The 25,531-nt window shown below is 42.2% G+C and overlaps 1 protein-coding gene across 1 annotated transcript in view; it reads right to left on the bottom strand.

The window, feature by feature from the left end:
• Positions 1–10,644: 10,644 nt before the first annotated feature.
• Positions 10,645–25,531, bottom strand: part of TMEM132C (transmembrane protein 132C) — a 541,367-nt gene continuing 526,480 nt past the window's right edge. The window contains exon 9 of the mRNA XM_043978153.1: positions 10,645–13,536. Coding sequence (XP_043834088.1) covers positions 12,334–13,536 — 1,203 coding nt within the window. The 3' untranslated portion in view covers positions 10,645–12,333. The remainder of the gene's footprint in view (positions 13,537–25,531) is intronic.

Genomic DNA, 25,531 nt, shown 5'->3' with positions numbered 1-25,531 from the left:
AAATTGATATTCTTAGAATGCAGATCTGTTATACAGACTTTCTAGCCATTTTCCAAACATACTGACTGTACTCTGATTATTCTCTTCCTCCTGTCAGATTCTGCCCTTTGGAGTCTAGGCTCTGATTGGCATCAGCTTTCATCTTCTCTTGTCTACAACCAGGTCACCCTGTTGCTTCCTGGCTATCTCTGAGGAAGCTGGGGAGTCTATGAGGCAGATGTGAAGAAGGAGGGTATGCTAGATTCAGAGCAACACTTGTGCAAGGGCATAGGGTAGGGTGATGTAAATTTTTTTTGAGGGAAACATCTGGCAAACTTTAACTAGGATAGGAAATGTTTGAATCACAGGAATATAAAACAATTGTAAAGTTAGATGGAAGCCATATTGTGGAGGGTTTTAAATGTCAAAAGGAAGGGAGAAAGGAAGGAAAGGAAACTAAAGGGCATGAACCTTCTGCTATTCTTCTCTGAAGAACTTTGGTATTGATTATGAGACATGAGAGACACTGGCACAGGCACACCCAACATGGTGTGTTGTTTAAAATCTAAATTGTGGGTTCTAATCTTCCCCCTCTCCAGTCTTGGGGAAAAGCTGCCTAAAACCACTGATAAATTCAACAAGAGTTTAGGCTATTAAAGATTTATTAAAATATATATTATAAGTTAGTGAAGAGAGAGAGAGATTGAGAATAGATTCCTTATAGCATGGAAATCCTAGCTCAGATATAATTCAGTATAACCAGAGAGAAAGAAAGCAATTTCCTTTCTTAGCAGCCCACATGAAATCTCTTACCACCATGCCAATGTCCGAACGACTAAGAGGGGACCCCCTTGTTTTCCATCTGCTTCCACTCTCACTTCCAGGACTAAAAGAGGACGATCCTCAATGACTTCTCCCAGAAGCCATCTGTGAAACAGGAGGCAGGGCTGTCCACACACACAACTCCAAGCTAATTGGCTGGTGGCTCTGATTGACAAGTCCCACAGGTGGTTCTATAGATGTAACTTCCAGATGCGAAAGTCACATGGTCCCTAAATGACATGCTTTCTCCTCAGGGCAGAGCTCTGATTCTCACAATGGTGTGTTCTCATCAGAGAGGGTGCTGTGTTCTGTGAGTGAAGCAGAATTGCAGTAGCTCAAAAGAAACAGTAGATGCACAAATCTAGAGACATCTTCATTACAAATGTTCATATGGTTTATTTGTGCCCAACCTATGGTAGAACCTTCTGAGTTTGTATTAGTCTAGTCAGTGACAATTGAGCCCACTGTATGTTGATTCTGATGTACTGATGTAATTTTGGTCCTCTTTGATCATGAAGGACAACAACTAATAAACCAACCAATCTATTGCTGCACTCCTCCAATTCTATCTCCTCTCAATATGTATTGTCTTTTCCAGTTAGGATAGAAAAATATAAGGGGAGAGACTTTCTTCCTTGTCTTTGCACTGCTAGTGCTTAGCATTGTACCTGGCACATAGCACTTAATAATTTTTTTCCATTCATTCATCTTCCTCCCTCCCTTCTTTCCTTCCTTCCTTCCTTCCTACCCCCCTCCTTCCTCCCTTCCTTTCTTCCTCCCTTCCTCTTGGCATTTAAAGTCCTCCATAATATGGCTTCCATCTAAATTTATAATTTTGCTTCATATCCTTCTGATTTAAGCATTACCTAGTTTAATTAAAGTCTGCCAGATATTACCCTAAAATAAACTTCCATATCCCTCTCCTGTGCCCTTGCTCAAGTGGTGCTCCATGCCTGGCATGCCCTTGGCTTCCTCACTTCTGCCTCATAGATGCCAAAGTTTCCTTCCAAGGATAGTTCAAGTACCACCTCCTAAATGAGAGAGACCTCTCTTACAATCCTCCCACCCATTGTTAGGTCTGTCTTTCTTGAAATTAAATTACATTGTAGATAATTTTCATTTTTTTAACCTATGCAAATATACTCACCACTTCCCTCCCTTTTCCCTCCCCCTTCCCTATGTAAACATCCCATGGGCAGGGACTGTTAACTCTTATGTCTCTGTATTCTCAGAACCTAGGGCAACTAAGTGGTGCAGAGCACTGGACCTTGAGTCAGGAGGACCTGGGTTCAAATCTCACCTCAGACACTTACTAGCTGTGTGACCCTGGGCAAGTCACTTAACCCCAATTACATTAAACATCTGGGGCCACTTCCAGTCATCCCGATGTATATTTTGCCGCTGGACCCAGATGGCTCTAGAGGAGAGAATGAGGTTGGTGCCCTTGCACAGCCCTCCCTCACTTAAATCCAATTTAGTGCAAGAACAAAGGACAAACAAAAACCCAGAGCCTAGGTGCTTAATAAATGCTCATCGAATTGAATGAATCTCCATGAAGGTCATTTGATGGTAGACTTTCCATTCATTCTCTTTCCTTTTACCTCTCTGTTTAGTCTATCCCTTCTCATTTAACCCACCCAGATCTTCAAGGTCACTAGCTCTTTCCGTTGGCTATCAGATGAATACTGGAAAGTACACTGAATTGGGAGCCATGAGATCTGGCTCTCCTCCTTGCTTCTCTCTGGCTCTCTCTCCTCCTCTGCTCTGTAAAATGAGGGGGTTTAACGAGGTGACCTTCAGTGTTCCCTTCCAGATCTAACATCAGGATCCTTTGTTCCTGGGAAACTACTTACTCAGGAACTGTCTTCCTTGTGACAAATGGTTCTGAGCCTTTCCTTCCCATCTCAAAGTACAGCATCCCTGAGTATAGCAAAAAGAACTAAAAATGTAAATCTTGACCCTTCCCTTCGCATGGATTTCTTGAAATCAATGATATTTCATGGCCCAGCAATTTCTTTCCACCCAAGTGCCCTCTCTGACTGAAAGAGGCTTTTGGACAAAATGTTTTGGTCAGTGAAAGAAAAATTGAAAAAATGTCATCATTTGCCTCCTCCTTTGAGACGTAATCCAATGTTCCCTTGTAATGGGGAAGATAACACGATAATTCAACTTTTTCTTCTTTCTCCTATTTCTATCCTATCAACCCCACCCAGCTCTCTAGTCTCAAACTGACACAGCGGCTCAAATAGCTCCAAGAAAAAACAATTCAATTGTCTGGTCCCTCCTGCTGCTTGTGAGAGGCTCTGCTCTAGCCCCTTGGAAACAAACTGGCTTGGAATCTCAGATGGGCTGGGGTTGAGCTTGAGTCTTGGGAGCAATGAGACATGACCTTCTTTATACCAATTTTGGAGGTGGGGGTGGGGGTGGGGGTGGTGAAGACAACCCTTGCCTGCCATATGTTTATATTTTACTAGTTACATTCTCAGGAACTATTCTCACCAAGCAAAATAATCCAAGTATTTATATCTCTGTCCCTTAGATAGTTTGTCCTAAAAAGATATGGGGGGAGGCAGCAGGTACGTTAGTGGTCTGCAAATTCAATATGTAAGATATACAACAACACCATGAAACATCCTGCTTAAGTATTTTGTCCCTCTCTGAAAGACTTGAAAATAAGTATGCTTCATATTTGTACAATGCATGTGTTTTCCCCAAAAGCTGCATGTAAATTTATTATCTTCCAAATTGTATCTTACCTCCCTCTTCTGTTGAAGCCCCCACCCATCCTTTAAAGCCCTGTGCTAATACCATCTTCTTTTCATTACATTTGGTTATTTATTTAAAAATATTATTTATCTTTTAATTTTGAATTCCATATTCTCTCCCTCCCTACTGCCCTCTCTCTCCTCATTGTGAAAGCAAGTGATATGGTATCAATTATACATGTGAAATCATGCAAAACATATTTCCAGATTAGCCATGATGAAAAAAATAGGCAGGAAAAATAAAGTGAAAAATATAAATAAAGGAAAAATATACTTCTATTTGCACTCGAAGTTCATCAATTCTTTCTCTGGAGGCAGTATTTTTCATCATGAATATTCTAGAATTTTCTAGGATCATTGTATTGATCAGCGTAACTAAGTCTTTTATAGTTGATCATCATTATAATATTGCTGTTACTGTGTATAATGTCCTCCTGGTTCTCCTCACTTCACCTTGCATCAGTTCATGTAAGTCCAGGTTTTCTGAAACCTGCCTGCTTGTCATTTCTTAAACACAATAGTACTCCATCACAATCATATTCCACAAGTTGTTCAGCCGTTCCCCAATTATTGGGCATCTCCTCAATTTCCAGTTCTTTGCCACCATCTCCTTTTTTTTTCGCAGGGCAATGAGGGTTAAGTGACTTGCCCAAGGTCACACAGCTAGTAAGTGTCAAGCATCTGAGGTCAGATTTGAACTCAGGTCCTCCTGAATCCAGGGCCAGTGCTTATTCACTGTGCCACCTAGCTGCCTCTTAAACCCCTGATCTTTTACCACCAAAGGGTTATTTAACCATTTACCCCTCTTCTTGCACTTCAGAAGTGAACTTCTTAACCCAAGTGTAAATTTTACATTTGTCCCTATTGAATTTGGTCGCATTAGATTCGGTCCAACATTCTAGCCTGTTGAAATCTTTTGGGATCCTGACTCTGTCATTCAATATGCTAGCCATCCTCCACTTCCCCTTCTTCCCTAAGCTTTTTACACAGGCAACTTATAGTCTCATCCAAATCATTGATAAAAATATGAAATGGCACAGGGTCAAACAGAGACATCTGGGGCACTCCACTAGAGACATCTCTCTCTACGAGCTGACATCCACCTGCTGATTACTATCCTTCAGGAAGGACTTTACCTCTGATGACATTTCACTTAGGGACAGTCCACACCAATTAATCATTCTTACCTCCAAGCAAAAACACAGCTGCTGTGATATTCTAGAGTCACAAAATCAGAATGTCTTAGAACTGGAAGGAACCTTAGAGACCTAGTCCAACTGTTTCGTACTAGAGTGAAAGAAACTGATATTCCAAAAAAAGGGATGTGGCAGCTAGGTGGCTCAGTAGATGGAGTGATATACTTAGGGTCAGAAAGGACGTGAGTTCAAATCCTCCTTCAGACACTTATTAGCTTGGGCAAGTCATTTTACCTCTGTCTGCCTTAGTTTCCTTATCTGCAAAATGGGGATAATAATAGCCCCATTTTTTTTGTGAGATGATTGTGAGGATCAAATGAAATAACACTTGTAAGGAATTTTGAAAACATTAAAGTCCTATAAATGTGTTAAGGGCTAAAATTCTAGCTAAACTGTCTAAAATATCTAATGAGTGGTCGCCAATAAATTATAAGCTTTAGCAAGAGTTAGACTTTTAAGCATTTATTAAGGAGAATAAGAGTTTGGTAAAGAGAGAAGAAAAGCCTAGATTCCTATCTACTAAAGGGAGAGCACATTCCTAGCTCCACCCTCCACCAGAGTCCTGAGGAAAGAGAGCGAGAGTGAGCGCCAGTCTCTTCCTTCCTCCTCCCACTAGTCCGCATCACTTCCTGACGCCAAAGAAAAGACTCCTGGTCTTGCCCTCAAAGACCTTTGCTTCATGGGCAGAACTCTTCTACAGTAAGTCTCTAGCAGGTGGCGTTATTCCAATCGTTACAAATGCAAGCTATATGAAGATAGTCAGGGGCAGTTTGAGAGCCAGAAGCCAAACCTCCAAGCAAGAGATTTCTCTAGAACACTGCATTGCCTTAGTACTACAGGACACTGGTCTACAAGCCCCTATTAGAAATAGTAGAGTCAGTAGAAGTCAGGATGGAACAAAATCCTGTTGTGAAACCACTTACTTTCTTGGGCTCTTAAACTCTCGATTTCAGTTTACTTCTGACTTCAAAGGTCCTTTCCAATCTAGATCCATGGTCCTCTGGTCCTCTTATAAAGACAAGAATACTATCGGAATCATAAATTTAAAGCTGGGAAGGGCCCTTAAGACGTAGAACACAATCCCCTCATTTAGAGGTGGTAACTGTGGCCCAGAGACCTGAAGTGCCTTTCTTAAGGTCTCTTTTTGTTTTTAGGCCTGATACAAAGGAAGTACTTAGACTATCTTTCTTTCTCTTTCTTTCTTTTTCTTTCTTTCTTTCTTTCTTTCTTTCTTTCTTTCTTTCTTTCTTTCTTTCTTTCTTTCTTTCTTTCTTTCTTTCTTTCTTTCTTTCTTTCTTTCTTTCTTTCTTTCTTTCCTTTCTTTCTTTCTTTCTTTCTTTCTTTCTTTCTTTCTTTCTTTCTTTCTTTCTTTCTTTCTTTCTTTCTTTCTTTCTTTCTTTCTTCCTCCCTCTCTTCCTTCCTTCCTTCCTTCCTTCCTTCCTTCCTTCCTTCCTTCCTTCCTTCCTTCCTTCCTTCCTTCCTTCCTTCCTTCCTTCCTTCCTTCCTTCTTCATCTCTTTCTCTCCCTCTCAGCCTGTTTTTATTTTCAAAAAGATGACTACCCAGTCTTCCCCTTCCTCTTACTGCATCTCCCTTTTCCATTTAAGAAAACAAGACATTGATGAAGGAGGGAGACAGTGACCAGACTGCCTTCTTCCAGAGCTCTTCCCTAATAGTGATGTGTGTGACTGTTTGTAGGCTAAAACTGAATCCCTCAGGGAGGGAAATCCTGCTGAGTTCTTATTGCCATCTGGGTTGTGAGAAACAGAGTGTGAGGAAGTGTTTTAGAGTCCCTGGAGAAGAATTCTAGGATGTTTCCAATGAAAGAGGTTATACTGTAGGAGGAAGACAACATTTCCCCCACCCCCCGCCCCGCCACACTCCCCAAAAGACGCTGTGGACTGTCCCAGTACCACCTTCTGCCTCTTGTCCTTAGGATGAGGACAACAGATCTGGAACTGGAAGGGTGAAGAACACCCTGGTCTGCTTGCCTCATTTCACAGTTAAGGAAACTGAGACCCAAAGAGATGAGAAGTTTCGACGATGGTCCCACCAATGAGAAGCTGAGCTGGATTTGAACTCAGATTTTAGGACTCCAGGCTTATCCCTTGGAGCTCTTGCGAATGGGCTCTTTTGTGGCTCACCCAAATCCAGGGTCAAAACCCCAAAATTCTAAGAGCAGATTTCCCAAGAGGTGGGGTCAAGCAATTATATGAGATACATACATGAAAATGTTCTGTGGATTATAAAACAAAATGCAGTACAAGAAACAACCGACAGAGACTGACCAGTGTGGCAGAAAGAAGACTGGACAGGAGATCTCAGTTCTAATCCTGATCCAGGCCCTAATTCACTGTGTGACTTTAGCTAAGTCAGTTTAATCTCTGGGAGTTTCATTTTTCTTATCTGTAAAATGGAGACAAAACCTTGGTTGATTTCGTTGGCTTGTTGCAAAGATTAGAAAAAAAAGAAAATCAAAACATTTTGAAGATTGCCAAGTACCATACAGGTATCCTCCACTAAAGTCCTTTGATGTTTCATTATGGCCCTCTGGGTGATTAGAGGGTGGGCTGTAGAAGCTAGGTGGCACAGTGGATGAAGCACTGGTCCTAGAGTAAGGAAGCCAGCCTCTTGAATCCAAATTTAGCCTCAGATACTTACTAGCTGTGTGTGCCTAAGCAAGTCACTTAGTCCTGTTTGCTTCAGTTTCCTTATCTGTCAAATGAGATGGAGAAGGGAATGGCAAACTGTTCCAGTATCTTTGCTTTGCTTTTTTTTTTTTTTTTTTTTTGGTGAGGCAATTGGGGTTAAGTGACTTGCCCAGGGTCATACGGCTAGTAAGTCAAGTGTCTGAGGCTGTATTTGAACTCAGGTCCTCCTGACTCCAGGGCCGGTGCTCTATCCACTGTGCCACCTAGCTGCCCCTAGTATCTTTGCCAAGAAAACTCCAAATGGGGTCACAAAGAGTCAGACATGACTGAAATGAAATGAAATGGTGGCATATTGGAGTGCTGAGCCTAGAGTCAAAAAGACATGAGTTCTAATCCTACCTCACTTACAGCTGTTTGACTGAGAGCATTTTTTTTTTTTGGCATGGGGCAATGAGGGTTAAATGACTTGCCCAGGGTCACATAGCTAGTAAGTGTCAAGTGTCTGAGGCCAGATTTGAACTCAGGTCCTCCTGAATCCAGGACCAGTGCTTTATCTACTGTGCCACCTAGCTGCCCCCGACTGAGGGCAATTTATTTTACTTCTGCCTGCCTCAGTTTCTTCATCTGTAAAATGGGGATTTGGGACAGCTAAGTGGTACATCGAATAGAGCATCAGGCCTGGAGTGAGGAAGATCTGAGTTCAAATGCAGCCTCAGACACAGATGTTTGACCCTGGGCAAGTCACTTAATCCTATTTGCCTCAGTTCCTCATCTGCAAAATAGGGACACAGTGGAGAAAGAAATGGCAAACCACTCCATTATCCTTGCCTAAAAGACCCATGATGGAGAGATAAATGTATAGAAAAAGAACAACAATAAAATGGGGATATAATACCTCCTGGCTCCCAGGGTTGTTGTGAGGATCAAATTGAACAATATTTGTAAAGTGCTTAGCACAATGCCTGGTACATGGTAAGTGCTTTATAAATGTTAGCTATTATTATTTTTATTATTAATTCTGTCTCTCTTACAGCTGGGTAATTCTGGGCAAGGCACTTTACTGCTGCCTTCCTCAGTTTCTTCATCTGTAAAATAGAGTTGAATTTGATGGCATCCAAGGTCCCTCTAGCTCTAAATATATGATCTCATGGTCCAGCAGAATGTGAATCCTAGTGGGTCCTACCCATCTGGAATTGCTTCGAGTAGGGGCCCAAGTGATAAGCATCATATCTCTTGTTGGAGAACCATCCCAGCTAAGTTATTGGAAGCTTATCATCGGGTTGACCACAAATGGATTTTTCTGGCCTTGGTCATTTTCAAACACCATAAACTCAAATCATCGATGGACTATTGCCTGTGTGAATTAAAGATATGCCCACTCTGACAAAATCACCGATCCTGGAAGTACAGATGTAAACATATCACTTCCAGTTATTTATCACTGATGAAGATGAGTATTGCTGTTTGCGTGCATAACCATTATTAAAGAGGATGGTTTTATTAATCAATCAGGCCTCTGAATGTCATTTCCTGGCATTATTCTTGACTTTCCCATAAAAATGGAAATTTGAAAAGGAAAAAGCTCCAAACACATGGATGGGTTGGCAGCCTCTAATCAATACCATAAAAAACAAATGACCATTATTGGACCCAGTGCTACTTTTCAGTGTCTCAAATGACCTGTCATTTGGGGTGGAACTGACTGCATTTGGAGAAAGTCAATGTTCACTAAGAGAAGCTCACAGCTCTCCCTTTTCAAAGCAGAGGCTGCATGTATTTCCCTATATTCTGCTCTGCCAATAATTCCCAATAAGCCCAATGGTCCCCATTCTCTGTTATCTTCCTGTACCAAATGACAAAGGAATCTGTCAAATGAATGTTCTAGGATGGGAAAAGTCCATGGAAAGAGCTTAGTTCTGGACCACAGAGCCTCACCATACCCTCTCTAACTTTGTAGACAAAGGGCATCAAAGCCCAATATTGGAAATTCCCATAATGACAAATGGAAGAAACTCACCCTTAATAGCTGCAGGTCTGAGACAGGACCTTCATCTGGTAATCTGGAGGTTTATTCTAGGGAGATAGTCCAAATTTTAAGAGGGTGGTCAGTGTGAAAATATAACACATATATTTGATGAAAAATACAACCCAGAACAAAGAGTAGAAGGAAACGACTTTTCTTTTGCCTGTCTGAACTCTTCCAACAGATGGCCAAGAGCCTGTTATAGCTCTTGCCAGTGTGAACATAAAGTGCTGACCAACCTACCCACAGCTGGGGTAGGAAGGATAAGATGAACTAAGGGAGAGACCAGCTATCTCTTTCAGCATAATGCAGGCAAATGGCCAGGCCCTCATGATTTCAGGCACAGTCTCTTTCTGTCTTTCTGTCCCCTTCCCTTTTCCTCTCCCTTCTTTTCACTTTCTCCTTCTCCATTTTTCCATTTCTCCATTTCTTCATTTCTCCTCCTCCTTCTTCTTTCTTCTTCTTCCTTTTTCTTCTTCTTTCTTCTTCTTCTTCTTTCTTCTCCTCCTCCTCCCCCTCTTTTATCTCCTCCTCATCCTCCTCTTCCTTCTTCCTTCTCTCTCTCTTCCTTTTTCCCTACCCTGGGCAAGTCACCTAAATGCTGTCTCCCTTGTTTTCCTCACTTGTAGAAGGGGATCATAATGCCACCTTCCTCCTGGGGGTTTTGTAAGGATCAGATGAGACAATACCAGGGCCAATATGGGTCAGAGATGGGACTTAAACTCAGGTCTTCTTGGCTCTGAGGTGCCCACTATATCCCAAGCCACTCTGCCAGGGCTCAAGACAGCATGGTATAAGTGGAAAGAAGCTTGGCTTTGCAGTCAGAGCATCTTACTTAAAAGTCCACCTCTGTCACACACTACCTGTGTGACCTCGAAGAAGTCACTAAACATCTGTGAACCTCAGTTTCCCCATCTCTACATGAGAAGGTGGGACTAGAGCACCTCCAAGGAATTTTCTAGTTCTAAGTGTATGACCCTGTGAGTCATTCATTCTTTCACTGATTCAAGGATGGATGACATGGAAAACAACTTGGGGCCCTGTTCTATCCCACGTGTGAAAGGACAAGATAATAAAGATACCCTGAAGACTGGCTAATGTTTCTCTTCCCTTCCCACCCAGCAGACTGTTTAATTCCTTAGCAATCCAACAATTCTCCTGGATCTCAATGAAATGACAAAAACACCCCACAAGACGTTACCTTGTCAAGCCATGGAAAGCATTTTAATTACAGTTTGTAACACATGTATAAATAAATATTACATTCTTCCAGTCTACAATGCATTCTAGGAGTATCTTGTTAAAGGACCTGGCTAGGTTACCAAATTTCAGGGCCCATTGTCATCGAAGCTACTGATTTTTTTTAGCAATTAAAAAGTACCGGTGCCAATGGTCGTCTTGGGAGAATGTCCATTTGCTGACAACTGCCTCCCATTTTGCCAGCAAGACAAGCCCCCTCTTCTCCCAGAGCTGGCTACACAGAAGGACGTAGGTTTTGAAATTAGAAAAGGGTTTGTTCACTACTGGTTGGACTTCTAGAATCACCAGCAATACAGGACTTTGGATGAAGGCATCTTTGCAATGTGCTGCTAGATACAATGTGCTGTTAAAAAACACAGTCAATCAACAATCTAACATAGATTTTTTTTTCAGTTTGTGCTGGTACAAAGAAAAAAAAAGCCAAAGAAAACAATTTAAATATTCCAATTTTTTTCTTATTTCTTTTTTTATAGCTCTTATCTATTATCTCTAGCACTTGCCCCATCTCCTTGGGTATGATGGGAGATGTGGAACTCCTATTCCAATTCTTGGGCATTGCTCTATCAAATGACCACAAAAATATCTTCCTCCCCACCCATATACAGTGGGGGAAAACACAGAGAACTCTCATACTGTCATTAGCCCTGTGACCACTTAAAGGGTTGGACTAGTTTTACTGGTCATGGCAGCACCCTGTGATCCTTTTTGTTTGAGCATGCAGAGTTACTGTCTCTACCAGCTGGTGGTCAATGATCATCGACATCTCCTGCCCCAGGAGGAACATGGGAACTCAAGTTGGGGGACATAAATACCTCCCAACAAGGTTGTTACTGCACAGAAATGACATAATCATATTCCACAGGAGGGCTTAGTCTAGACTACATCAAGGAGCTCATCCGTCAAGGAGGAATGTAATTTGCAGTTCATTCTATGAAACAAATCCACTTCAATTCTTAGAATTAGACATTGAAGGGGAATCCAAAGGAAAAAAAAAGGAAGGAAAGAAGATGATAAAAAGGAGAAAGGAAAAAAAAAGCAAGAGAGAAAAATCCAATTCCAAGGAAAGATTTAGAAAGCGTTCCCAATTCCGTCAGAAGAGACAACTAAAATAGATGGAAGCCTTTTTCTGACCTCCGTTCCCAGTACCACAGGCTGTCTTCAGAAGAAGAGATGCAGAGTTAAAATTTACAACGTCTCTCAGCAGACCCTATTTTTATATTTTGCTGTTTATTAGAAATATAAACAGATTATTGTTTATGTCTTTTTATTTGTCTTTTTGCTTTTTTTAACAAATAATTTTTGGTAACTTGTCTGTATTTTTTTTTTACTCATAAAATAATCTTCATATGCCCTCACCTTGCCCAGTTCATCACCTTCACTAGTCCATTGTTTTCTCAAGTGTTTTGTCTTCAGATTGCCCCAAAATCGCAATCACCAGTTGCTGAAATACTATATAGCAAAACTGTGTTTCCCCAGCTACAGAAACTGCTATATTGTTTGTGGTGGATTCCCCTGCCTCCCCCTCCCTCCCCCCTCCCCCCCCCCAACCCTTGCCCCACTCTAGCTTCATTGTCGGTACCAATATATAATGTAGAACTGAAGGCATCAAGGTGTGGTGGGTCACTCAGCCAGAGGACCCTACACTTTGTCTTTGAATTTCTCCAAATAGTTTCTTAGTTCTTTGGAGTCTCCCAGATCCATGTCCTGGCACACCCATTTGATGTCATCATCATTGCTACTAAGAATGGAGTTGACGGTGGGGCAGCCATCATCTGGAGGTATTGTTGTAAAGGTGGTAAATTTCACCCGCTTCCTTTTGGAAGTGGGGGAGTGTAGAGGGTCAGGTTTTTGTTCTTTCTCTTGCTTCCCCCCTAAGTCAGCTGACCGGTGAATCTGGCTCTGAACATGCTTCTGCGTGTTACCATTCAAGAGAAGGTGGTTGCTTTCTTCATATCCGAGTCCCCGGTCTATAATTGTGGTGTGCTCATCTTGCTGGGGTGACGTATCCCCAGAATTCTCCAATAGCTCAGCCTCATTGCCCAGCCAGACCCAGTCATGGGAATGGGTCATGGTGGTCTGGCCTTCTATTGGCACTTGCTTGTGACGGTATTTCAGGGCAAATGTGGCACAGTTGATCAGGAAGACAAGGATGGCCAAACAGAAGACCCCCAGGAGTGCATACATCCCTATCTCAAGGTCGCTTAAACCCCTGGCAGCTTGAACCAAGTCATTCTCTTCCAGCCCACCACTGTTCTTTGGGAGTTCAACTTGGGCAGGGAAATTGGTAAAATCAATGGGGATGTTCTGCAGCTGTCCATCACCGGACAACCTGCCTCCATCCAGCTTGTTATTTTTCACCACTTTGTTGTTGATCAATGATTTGACGGTGGTGGTGACTTTACGGAGAACCCCGTCCTCTCGATCTATGGAGGAACCTCCAAAGTATCGTCCATCCTGGCCATACCGTTCCTGGTCTGGGCCCTTCTGCCGGCGGTCGCTGGCGTGGTTCTCTATCTCATCCCCATCATAATCCCCTCCAGGGTTAGAGATGGCATCATTCTGCCCAAACTTGACTTTGATGTTGCCAATGCCCATGGCCAACACACTCTTACGCTTAGACTTTTGACAGGCCTCTGAGATCATCATGTCGACTTTGACAATCTGTCCTTGGCCTTCTCCTTCCGCCACAACAAGGGGCCACCTCATCTCATGGCTCTGGTGCACAGACACAATGGTCTCATCCAACGATGTGGCTGAGAGGGAGAAGTCCTTGGGGTCATAGATGTCCAGTGGTGTCACCGAGCCGTCATTGAACTGGATCCATGTGCTGACCACAGCTTCCTGAAAGAGAATTGGGCAGATCATCATTATCTAATAGTCCTATGATTCGCAAAGGGCTTTACCATTTTCAAAGCTATTGCACATTCATGCTCTCACTAATCCCCTGCAACAAACCTATGAGTTAGGCAGGGTTGCTTTTGTACATTTTTTTTTAATAGATGAGGAAGCTGAGTTACATTGAGGAGAAATGGCTTCTCTATTGGAAGTAGCTGTGGTGTAGTTGAAGGAATGCTGTGTCTGGAAGTTTGGAGTTATGGGGCATAGATCTAGAGATAGAAGGGACCTCAGTGGCCAACCCCTTTATTTTACAGATAAGGAAACTGAAACAGAGAAAGGAAGTGACTTGCTCCAGGAAACCTAATTAGTAGGTGCCTGAGTCAGGAGTTGAACCTAGATCTTCCTGATTCCAAGTCAAAGTTATTATTCTGGCTCTATGATTTACCATCTGTGTGACTTTGACCAAGGTCGTTTCTTCATCTGTAAAATGAGAAGGTTAAACTAGATGATTGAGATATATATATATATATATATATATATATATATATATATATATATATATATATAGTTGTTGTTGTTGTTGTTGTTTTGTTTTGTTTTGTTTTTTTTGCAGGGCAATGAAGGTTAAGTGACTTGCCCAGGGTCATATAGCTAGTAAGTGTCAAGTGTCTGAGTCCGGATTTGAACTCAGGTACTCCTGAATCCAGTGCCGGTGCTTTACCACTGTGCCATCTAGCTGCCCCTAGATGATATATTTAAAAAAAAAAATTATTTGTCGAGCCTTGGATTCTCTATCTCACCCAGGCTGGAAGTGCGGAGGCCACTTTGATGAACAAAGGAGTTTTGACTTGTTTCTGACCTGGTTCGGTTTGCCCTAACTTGGGCAAGCTGTTGCCTCCCTCCCACTTCATCCCCTGACTCTCCTTGTGCCCCATTGGCTTCCTCAGGGGAGCTTTCTGTGTTCTATCATGTGGTTACAAAGCTTTGGAACAAAACTACTGCTCCCTCCTCACCCTAGAAGATTATAAATGTAGGAACATGAATCCTGATTCAGATACCAGCTGTGTGACCTTGGGCAAGTCACTCCATCTCTCTGTGTCTCAATTTCCTCAGTTACAAAATTAGGGGGGTGTTCTCAATGATCTCTAGGTTCTATCTAAATGCACAATCCTATGAATCTCTTATTTCGGTTCTTTGTTCTATAAAATGAGGGGACTGGACTCGGAGCCTCTGGGGTCTCCTTCATCTCCAAGTCTATAATCCTATGAAGCCTTCAGGGCCTCAGTTTCCTTATTTGTAAAATGAAAAGGTCCTTTTCAGTTCTAATCTATGTTCCTATAGTTCTATAAAACCTAGCTTCTTTTACATTTTTTTTTTTGTTTTTGACAGTTCCTTAATCTGAAGTTTTGTTTTCTGTTTTCTCTCACAACCTAGCTAATGTGGGAATGTTTTCCATGACTACTCATGTATAACTTATTTTTAATTGCTTGAGTTCTTGTGGGTGGGGGGTGGGAAGGGAGGGAGGAAGAGAAGTTGGAACACAAAATTAAAAAAAAATGATGTCAAAATTTGTTTTTAGATATATTTTGGAAAATAAAATTCTATTAAGAAAAATAAAAACAAAAAACTGTGGGTCATGACTCCATCCTGTAAATGAATGTGGGGATCACAAAAAAAAAAATTGTCAACAGTAAAAGGTTATGTCTATTTTATATACCTATATTCCGGGGGTAGTGTAAAAATTTCTCAGGTCTTGAGTGGAAAAAGTTTAAGAAGGCCCACTCTGAAGTCAGCAGAAAACATCTCATTTCTTTGGGAAGTTGTCCTAACCCTTATCTTAATACTAAACTGAACCCTAAATCTTTTACAAACAGGGATGAGGAGACACCCTCCCGCAGTCTGGAGGCATCCCTCTCTAGAACTAGGGCTGGAAATCTATCCCGCCTTTCCCTAACGGCCAAGAAATCACCTTCACTTAAACAAGTACCAATGTAGATTTAACATAATTGTCATGGCCATAATCGTATTAAAAAAAATGACCTCCACCCATTAAGCTCTAATTTGTGTGATTTATAAAAGCCGCAGCCTGAGTGTGGAAAAGCTGAGAAAGTCTCCCCAGAAAATGACTGGCCCAATTATTTGCCCATTGCTGCCCCCTCCTCCTCTTAGTCTGTGACCTGGGGTGGGGGAAATCAGGCCACCAAGTGCATTGTCTGAAGAGACTGGAGGGAGGAGGGAGATAGGAAGGAAAAGGTGGGTGGGTGAGTGGATGGGTGGGTGGAGAGGGAGAAGCAGCCTTTGTACACATTTCCAGAGAGAAGCATTAAAAAAGAAAACCACATCTCTCTCCTTCCCTTCCTCCCCTCTTCAAAACCCCCAACTTCCTGGCAGATCCCTTTTTGCCTTTGCTTGAGAAACTGAAAAACGAATGCATTTTTCTTTCAAGCCTGAACCTATTCCACCCTTGAAGTAGATTGGAACGCCCATTCCATTTCCATGTCAGTGAGCTACCAGTCCTGCAGGGCAGCTCTGGGCTGGGGGCCTGGTTTAATTGTGCTGTCTTTGTTCTCTGTGGGTAGTCCCTGCAGAAATCACCATTACAGGCAAATCCGAAGCTAAGGGAGTGATCTGAGAGGTGTCTGGATGAGGAGATGGTTCTTTATTTCTTAGAGGCAATGCCTGATCTGGGGGTGAGGTGGTTTGTCCCCACACATGTTCCTTAGTCCTCAGTTCTGATCATTAGGTTTGTGGGCCCTGGGCTTGTGAGAGGGTGAAGGGGGTTCCCTCTTGGACCCCGGTTCTTTGAATAGGCTTAGGTGAGGGGTGTGTGTGTGGGGGGGTCTTCTGTTTCTGAGATTCACAGTTCAGAAGCATAATGGGATAATAGACAGAACTGGGGAAGACCTACCTCAGAGTCTGTCTACTCCAGTCTCCTTTTTTTTTTAAACAGATAAACTGAGGCCCAGGAATGATTATGGGACACGATAGAGTACTTTATGGAGTTATGGAGAAGGGATTAGACTGGTTCTGTCTTGTCTCAGAAGGCAGAACCAGGAGCAGAGGGTAGAAGTTCCAGACATGTCATTTAAGTTAAAAGTCAAGAAAAACTTCCAAAAAATTACTGTTGCCGCTGAGTTGTTTCAGTCGTGGCCAACTATTTATGACCCCATTTGGGGTTTTCTTGGCAAAAATACTGGAGCGGTTTGCCATTTCCTTCTCTGGCTCATTTTACTGATGAAGAAACTGAGACTAATGGAGTGAAGTGACTTACCCAAGGTCACAGGGCTAGTAAGCGTCTGAGGCTGGATTTGGACTCATGTCTTCCCGACTCTAAGCCTGTTGCTCTATCCACTACACCACCTTGCAACAATTAGGGCTGTTCCAAAGTGAAATGGGCTGCCTTCAGCCATTTCCTTTCTTTGGAGGTCCTTGAGCTAAGCCTTGTTGTGCATATTACAATAGGCTTTCTCCTCTGTATAGATTGGACTAGATAGCTACTGAGCTCCCTGGTCACTTGAGCAACTTGTCCCAGGTCACACAGCTAGTAGATGATAGAAGTGAGATTTGAACCTGAGACCTCTGAGTCCAGAACTAGAGATCTTTTCACCGGATCCTACATTCTCCATTCTAGCAATCTGGGTGCCAGGCTTCTGAGCAAGCTGATTGTCTCCACCTTCGATGACGATAGATCTAAAGCTAGTGGAGACCTGCGAAGTCATCACCCTCGACCTTCTTGAACAGTAGTGTTTAACACATGCTGGACAGACATATTTAACATAGGAGAAGTCTGCGGGCCAGAGGGAAGGGACCCTTCTGAGGTCACCAGGCAGTATGATAGCAAGTCAAATCTTTGAAGACAAGGACTGTTTTGTTTTTGTCTTTGTATTCCCAGTGCCTGGAATATAGTAGGACTTTCTAATCACTGTGCGATTAAGTGACAGAGATGAGATTTGAACTCAGGGCCGCTGACATCAAATCTAGCACTCTCCCTGAAATGAGAATAAGCAACTTGCAAACCTTAAAGTGCTATATTTTAATGGCCAGCTACTGTTGCTATAGTTATGATTATTTCCTTTCTCTTGGCTCTGTAAAGAATGTGTTTGAAGGAATGCCCGTCAATTGGGGAATGGCTAAACAAGCTGTGGTAAATGATGGTGATGGAATATTATTGTACTATAAGAAATGACAGGGGCAGCTAGGTGATGCAGTGGATAAAGCACCAGCCCTGGATTCAGGAGGACCTGAGTTCAAATCTGACCTCAGACACTTGACACTTACTAGCTGTGTGACCCTGGGCAAGTCACTTAACCCTCATTGCCTCACCAAAAAAAAAAAAAAAAAAAGGGAAAGGAAGAAAGAAATGACAAGCAGGGTGATTTCAGAAAGGCCTGGAAAGACTTGTATGGATTGATATATAGTGAAGTGAGTAGTACCAGGAAGACATTGTACACAGAGAAAGCAATATTGTTTGATAAAGATGTGAATCACTTAACTATTCTCAACAATATAATGATCCAAGACAATCCCAAAGGACTATTGATGAAGCATACTGTCCACCTCCAAAGAAAGAAGTGATATTGATGGAACACAGACAGAAAGATGCTATTTTTTACTCTGTTTTTTCTTTTGTTCAAGTTTTCTTAGACAAAATAACTAATATGGTCATGTTTTATATAATTGCACATGCATAACCTACATCTGATTGCTTACCACCTCAGGGAGTGGGGAGGGGAGGCAGGGAAGGAGGGATACAATTTGGAACTCAAAACTATGTAACGATCGGAATGATGCCACCTGCTGGAGACTTACTGTAGAAGAGTTCCACCCTTGTTGCGAAGGGTCAGGCTGTTATGGCACATGGCCTCTAAAGGATCCAGAGTGGAATTATAATAATGACAGGGAATTCCAAAAATTAAAAGATGCTAGGGAAACACTTCTAAAGGGAATGGAATTATGCTCTAAAAAACCTGAAAACTGGACGAAATTTACTCCATGAGGCAGGAGCTGTGGTCCAGGCAGGACCATTAGACTTTTCATTGCATAATTTCAACCCAGGGGATAAAATATATGTAAAGCATTTTCAGAGTGAGAAGGAAAAATGGGAGATATATAAGGGAAAGGTTAAAGGGGAGTTTAATGCTCTTGTATCCAATTTTGAATCTCACAACTACAAATAAAAATGTTTATTATTAAAAAAAAAAACAGAAAAACAAAAGAATGTGTTTGGTAGCTTGACTCCCCATGGTTCAGTGAAAAGAGCTGGGCTCAGATTCCACCTCTGCTACTTACTTCTTGTGGCTTTGGGCAAGTCATCTTACATGTCTGAGCCTCAGTTTCCTCATCTGTAATATGGGGGAATTGGAATAGATGGCTTCCAATAACCCTTCCACCTCTATAGCAATGACTGATGTTGTAGCCTCTGGAACATGAGCGCTCTGTCAAATTGGTCCAGCCTTCCCCCCTCCTTCCCTTCCCTCCCCTTTCCCCGCTGCTGCCTTACTCTACTTCCAATCCTTCTTTCTCTAGACCTGGACTGGACCCCACTCCTATACCCACACAGTCATACCCCCTCTAGTGGTGGAAGCCCAGGGCCATCGCTATCTTATCCTTTCAAAGCAGAGACATCCATTCTATCTGTCCCAAGCCTTAGGATACAAGCGGCCTCTGCACGCCAGTGCCTTGGAGCAATTTGGATGAACATTACCTATGGAGAGCAGCCTCCCTGGCCTGTTACTGCACAATCATCACACCAATTTACAGAATCGTTCTGGTTTCCATTTGTTACACTCCGGTTGTAAACAAAGGGAATTGCTTGGCTTCTGGTTAATTTAGACCATTTCTCTGAAAACAATGAGGGATGGTTAGCCCAGCAGTAGACTTGAGTGGGAAGAATATTTAATTTCAAAAGTGTGATCAGGAAAGGCTTTAGGGACCTACAGAGGGAAAATCTATAATAGCCTGGAAGGAGGAGAGGGCAGAGGACTTGGGGATTCATATGGGATTGGTAATTTGAAGTGAAATGGAGTTGTGGTCATTCGAAAAGGGTAATGGTGCCACAAGAGAAGGAGGAAATGGACAGGATGATGCCAACATGGAGAACACTAAAGGGGAAGGGACATGCTACAGGGCCAGGGATAATTTAAAACATTTCTCATTCTTGTACCTCAGTTTCCTTATATCTAAAATGAGGGGATTGGATTGGCCCCTGAAGTGCTTTCCAGCTCTCAAGCTAAGAGCCCTTAAAATAGGAACATTTAGAAAAAGGGTTCTATTAAAATTTTTTTTCTTTCTTTCTTTTATTTTCTTTTTTCTTTCTTTCCTTCCTTCCTTTCTTTCTTTCTTTTTTTTTTTTTTTTTGGTGAGCCAATTGGGTTTAAGTGACTTACCCAGGGTCACACAGCTGGGAAGTATCAAGTGTCTGAGGCTGAATTTGAACTCAGGTCCTCCTGAATCAAGGGCCCGATGCTCTATCCACTGTGCCATTTAGCTGCCCCCTCTATATCTTTTCCATGACAGCCAGACATCTTTGGTGAACATACTTCATGTTTTATTCACATGTAAAAAAAATACCAAATTGCACTGGCCCTGGATTCAGGAGGACCTGAATTCAAATCCAACCTCAGACACTTCACACTTACTAGCTGTGTGACCCTGGGCAAGTCACTTAACCCTCATCGCCCCACCAAAAAATAATATAACAAATCTACTAAATTCTGGGGCTTAAGAGAGATGTCGAGTCACAGTTATCCAAATCTGTGGAGGCCAAGAAAGCCTATGTCAAGTTTGATTCCCATGGTGATTTCTCTCCAGAAACTCCATGTTGAGAATCATATCTGCACAAAATAATGGCAGACAATCCAAATTCTCAACAAAGCCCCAAACTAAAACTCTTATGCCCTGGCAAAAGTTTTGGTTAAGTTCTTCCAGTCAGCTCATGAAAGGGAAGCGGAACATGGGATTTTCTCAGGAGAGGCCAGTGAATTTCCCCAAAGATTAGAAACTCTAAAAGACTTTAAAAAAAACACCACCACCTGCCCAGAAATGATTTAGGACTCTGTCCTTCTCAGAGGCATTTCTGCAAATCAGATGAACTGCATCAATAAATCCCCTTTCATTCCCATGACAAGGCCCTCCAATTACTATCAAAAGATGAAGATGGATTGGAGCCTTCTTATCTGTAAAAAGGCTGCCCTTCCTTGAATACTTTAAGAGCTGAGATAACAATTGTTCATAAAACTCATTAATTACCTGCTCCAAGTAAACACTCTTCAGGTCTAGCTGACTTATTTTCCCCTCTTTTACTTCCTCTCTCTCATCTAGTTTTTTTTTTTTAAGCTAGTCATCACTAGTTCCTGTTACATAGTGTCCCTGAGATGAGTAGAGCAAATATTTCTCCAAAGATGGACTGTGAATTAGAGAATGGGTCATTATTAGCTCACTCCTAATGATGGGATTGACAAAATTCAAACCCAGGAAGGATGGCCTCCCAGAGTCACCACTGATTTCTAGATTGCATGCTGCCCAACTGAAGGTGCAGGAGACAGCCAGGTAACCTTCAACCATCACCCTTTCCTGCTTGCCCTTCAGTTACTCTCTTGTCTAGTTATTCACACCAGTGTGGTGATATAGCTTTGTATAGTTAGTGTTGTTTCTTCTACCCTCCACACATCTGGTTGGCCCAATGTTCTATCTGACAAGCTTGCACCAAGCTAAGTAATGGTATCTGCTTGTGGTTAGGACTGGTACATGTCCCAAAAGCTCCTTCCTTCTCTCCAAAGTTATACAGCACTGGGGTGCAAAGGGAAAAAAAATGAAAGAGGGAAAAGACCTCACTTGTCTTACAAGAAACTTGTAATTTATTGGCAGATAGAGTATGTAAATAGACTATATTCTACTGGGGGGGGGGGACTATTGTTAAGTTGTTTCAATCCTGTCCAATTCTTCATGACCCCATTTGGGGTTTTCTTGGCAAGGTTACCGGAGTGGTTTGCCATTCCCTTCTCCAGCTCACTTTACAGATGAGAAAACTGAGGCAAACAGAGTTAAGTGACTTGCCTGGGATCACACAGCTAGTAAGTGCCTGAGGTCATATTTGAACTCAGGAAGATGAGTCTTCCTGATTCCAAAGTCAGTGCTCTATCCACTGTGCCACCTAGCTGCTCTATTGAGGGGAATAGAACATGTAAACAGGCAAAAAGTACATAACTAAAAGGGTGCTTAGAAGACATTTAGGCCAAACCTCATTTTACAGATGAAGGAAGTGAGGCCCAGAGAGATCAAGTCATCTGTCTGAGGTCACACAGGTAGTGAGTGTCAAAGGTAGGATTTGAATCCAAGTCCTCTGATTCCAAAACTGATGCCCTTTCCCAGCTCCTTGCTTTGGTATTAGCTGTTCCCTTTGCTTGAAATGCCCATCAGACACTAGAGAAGAAAATTCTTGATTTCTTTTGGAAAATGGAAGATATTCGTCTTGATAGCTGAGACTGACAGCTTGACTATCAGTCTGTGGTACAATTACTTACTCTCTCTGTCTCTCTTTTTTGTCCCTCCCCCTTTTCCTTCCTTCCTTCCTTCCTTCCCTCCCTCCCTCCCTCCCTCCCCCCTCCCGTGTCACTGTCTCTGTCTCTTTATTTCTTTCTGTTTCCTCCTCTGTCTCTGATTGCTTCTCTCTGTCTCTTCTCTGTCATTGTCTCTGTCTCTATATTTCTATCTCTGTCTCCTCTCTCCTCTGTCTTTATCTGACTGCTTGTCTATCTGTCTGTCTGTCTGTCTCAAGAGCTCTCTATAAGCCACATGCCCTTGTTTAGCTGGCGATGAATGAAAAGACCAGTCTTTAAATCACTCCTTGTATGTATGAGATACGTCTTTCTATCATACTCCATAAATCTAGTGAAGGCCTGTGGGACACTTAACCTTCCTCTTCACTGGCATTGGTGATACTCATCATTGCCAACAGTTTGTATACTCGAACATCAGCATAATGGTTCTGACCCAGAACATCACTTTTCAATTCAACTGATTCAATGTACCTGTTATGAGAAAGGCAGCATGCTGGGGATTGGGAATACAAAGGGATAAAATCAGAGCTACTGCTCTCTGGGAGTTGATACCCTACTGGTAGCAGGGCACTGTATGGGGTAGGAGAATTTAAATAAATATGTTACAAGGCAGAGTGTTATTGGGCAAAAGAGAGATCCAGGAAAAAAAAAAGTCCTCCAGGAAAATAGGAGGAAAGAAACAAAACCACCCACTGGAAAGGAGAAGAACTTTTAGAGGAAAGATGGCCTTTGATCCAATGCCATTTGGAAGGGAAACAGAGAAGGGAAGACCTGGAAATTGGGGGGGGGGGTGTAGATGGAAGGGAAACAATAGCTGTCTTCAAGTATTTGAAGGGCTGTCTCTCAGAAAGGGGATGAGACTCAAGGAACAACACGTGGAAGTTTCAGGTAAGCAGATTTCACCTCTATATCAAGAAAAAAAAATTCCTTAACAATGAACTGCCGCAAAGTAGAATAGACGTTTTCTTAGGGCATGAGTTGCTCCTCACTGGGAGACTTCAGGCATAGGCTGCTCATTTGTTGGGGGGATTGTAGAGGGCATGCTTGACCTAGGGGACCCCCTTCTGACTCTGTGATTCTGTAATATCATTATTTCATACACATTTTTTCTCCTCAAATATACATTCCATTTGTGGAACAAAATGGGTCTAGTCCCAACCTTTTAAGAGTTTACATTCTATTCACAGAGTTAGAACACAGATAGCAAGTATTGATGATGTACAGTTGAGTCTGATGGGTGCAAAGGAACTATCCACACGGAGTGCTCAAGGAAAATCTGGAGAGAGAACACTACAAGGATGAGGTAATGCTTCATAGAGAAGGTGGCGCCTACACTGGCCTTGAAGGGATCCTGAGAGGCAGAGAAATGGAGTTACTGTACTCCAGGGCCAGTATGAGTGCTTGAACTAGTATGGAGCTGGAACTAGGGCAAGGTGACTGAGGCTTTGTTCCAGGGCACTGAAATTTAGAAGTTGCAAAAATTTTAAATAGTACTTGTGAAACATGGCAATTTAAAATTTTTCTCCATTTAAATGTTGGTTCACTCTTTCACCAGCACAGAAACTAGTTGGCAAGAATAATTAGTTAAATTAGGAAGCTACCAGATGGTATACTACCTCCATCTGTTACCATGTGTCTCCACAACCAGGTTAGTTTTTTCATGGTCTAACACCCCTATCTCTTCCCCAGTGACCTATTCAAGGTGTCTCAAGTTCTCTGTCTTCACATTATAGTTGAAATCCTGGGGGTACCAAAGTGACATTATAGGAAATGGAATGCTCGTCTAGAATGCCACCAGACCATTGATTTTGTGAGACAATTATTAATAAATGGGATTTTGGGACTCCCCAGAGGCCCCCCACTGAGCCTGGGCTGACCAGGTCAACCCAGAGTCAGGAAGTTACTTCTTTCAAAACCACACCCCCAGAAAACCTTGTTCCTGACAGAGGATCTGTTCTCTGGGCTCTGACATCAGCAGGACTGCTCTAAACCACCCTCAAATCCAGTGAACCAATAGATTTCAATGGTGCTAGCCAATTAGCTTTGAACAATATGTATGGGCTGGCTCCGCTCCTGCCTGCAGCAAGCTTGCAGAAACAGTCTCTCCCTTGGCCTGGGAACTTGGAAGGAGAGACACAGGGCCCAGTTCTCTCTCTCCCCTCTATTCCAGCTAGACTTTCCTAACTTTCTGAGCCATGTGCTATCTCTCTTTAACAATATCTAATGTACTTTAATAAATGCTTAATGCCCCAAAACTGGTGCTAAAGCTTCTAATTTATAAGTAACAAAATGTTAGAAACCCCAGCTAATTTTCCCCAAACTCGGGACAGAAATAAGGAGACCACATATAGTTTTACTCACCACAGTTTAAAGTACTAAGGGATCCTAAAGACCATTGATTCTAACATGTCCATTTTATAGATGAGGAAATCAAGGCCCAGATAGATTAGATCTGGGCTTCTTAAACTTTTTCCACTTGTGTCCCCTTTTTGACCAAGAAATTTTTTATGAGACCCTGGGTATATAGGTATATAAAATAGGTATACATAAGCTTTTACTGTTGCCAAATTTTTTGTGACCCCCACATTCAGTTACGTGATCCTAAATAGGGTCTTTGAATTAGACAACATGCCCAGGGTTAGAAAGCATGTGAATATCTGAGGTTTTCTGTCCACTATATCACAAGATCTCTCTCTCTTTCATTATGTCATGCTGCCAAATTTAAGGAATAATTCGTAGTTCAGTTTGGATGGAAAACAGAGGGCACAAATGGGAGTGACTAACATGAAATAAAGTTATGCAGGAAAGTTGAAGTGAGTCTTAAAAGGCTAAGGAATTTTCATTTTGTCCTAGAGGTGATAGGAAACCACTGAATATTTTAGAGCAGAGGAAATCACAAAGATCTCTCTTTGCATTAGAAAAAGATGTTAAGCAGCTGTGTGAATGACTGATGTGCCCTCTCATTCCCTAATCACTAAGTGGCACTCAAATGATCTTAACTAGATATCTCAATTTTTTTTTGGGGGGGGAGACAATGAGGGTTAAGTGACTTGCCCAGGGTCACACAGCTAGTAAGTATCAAATGTCTGAGGCCGGATTTGAACTCAGTTCCTCCTGAATTCAGGACTGGTACTTTATCCACTGTGCCACCTAGCTTCCCCCTGATATCTCAAATCTTAAAAACAACAACTCCTTTGGAGCTACTAGCAAATAGTCCTTTTTCTTCCACAATTGGGAATTTTATTATATGTTACTTGCTCAAACACAACACTCCAGTCTCTAATAGGGCGGTCCACATTGGATACCAACTCAGTTAGTTTACTCTGACTTCTGCTGTACCAGAACCCCTCAAGTTTATCTAGGTACCTAATGTTCCTTGCCAGGGTTAAACCAAGACAATGGCTAACATTCAATACTTAGGGTGCCAGAGTGGTGAGTGT

Source organism: Dromiciops gliroides, chromosome 1, assembly GCF_019393635.1.
Source record: "Dromiciops gliroides isolate mDroGli1 chromosome 1, mDroGli1.pri, whole genome shotgun sequence".
Taxonomy (NCBI): Eukaryota; Metazoa; Chordata; class Mammalia; order Microbiotheria; family Microbiotheriidae; genus Dromiciops; species Dromiciops gliroides.
Note: the sequence above shows the minus strand (reverse complement) of the source record. Positions and strands in the feature narration are given on the sequence as shown.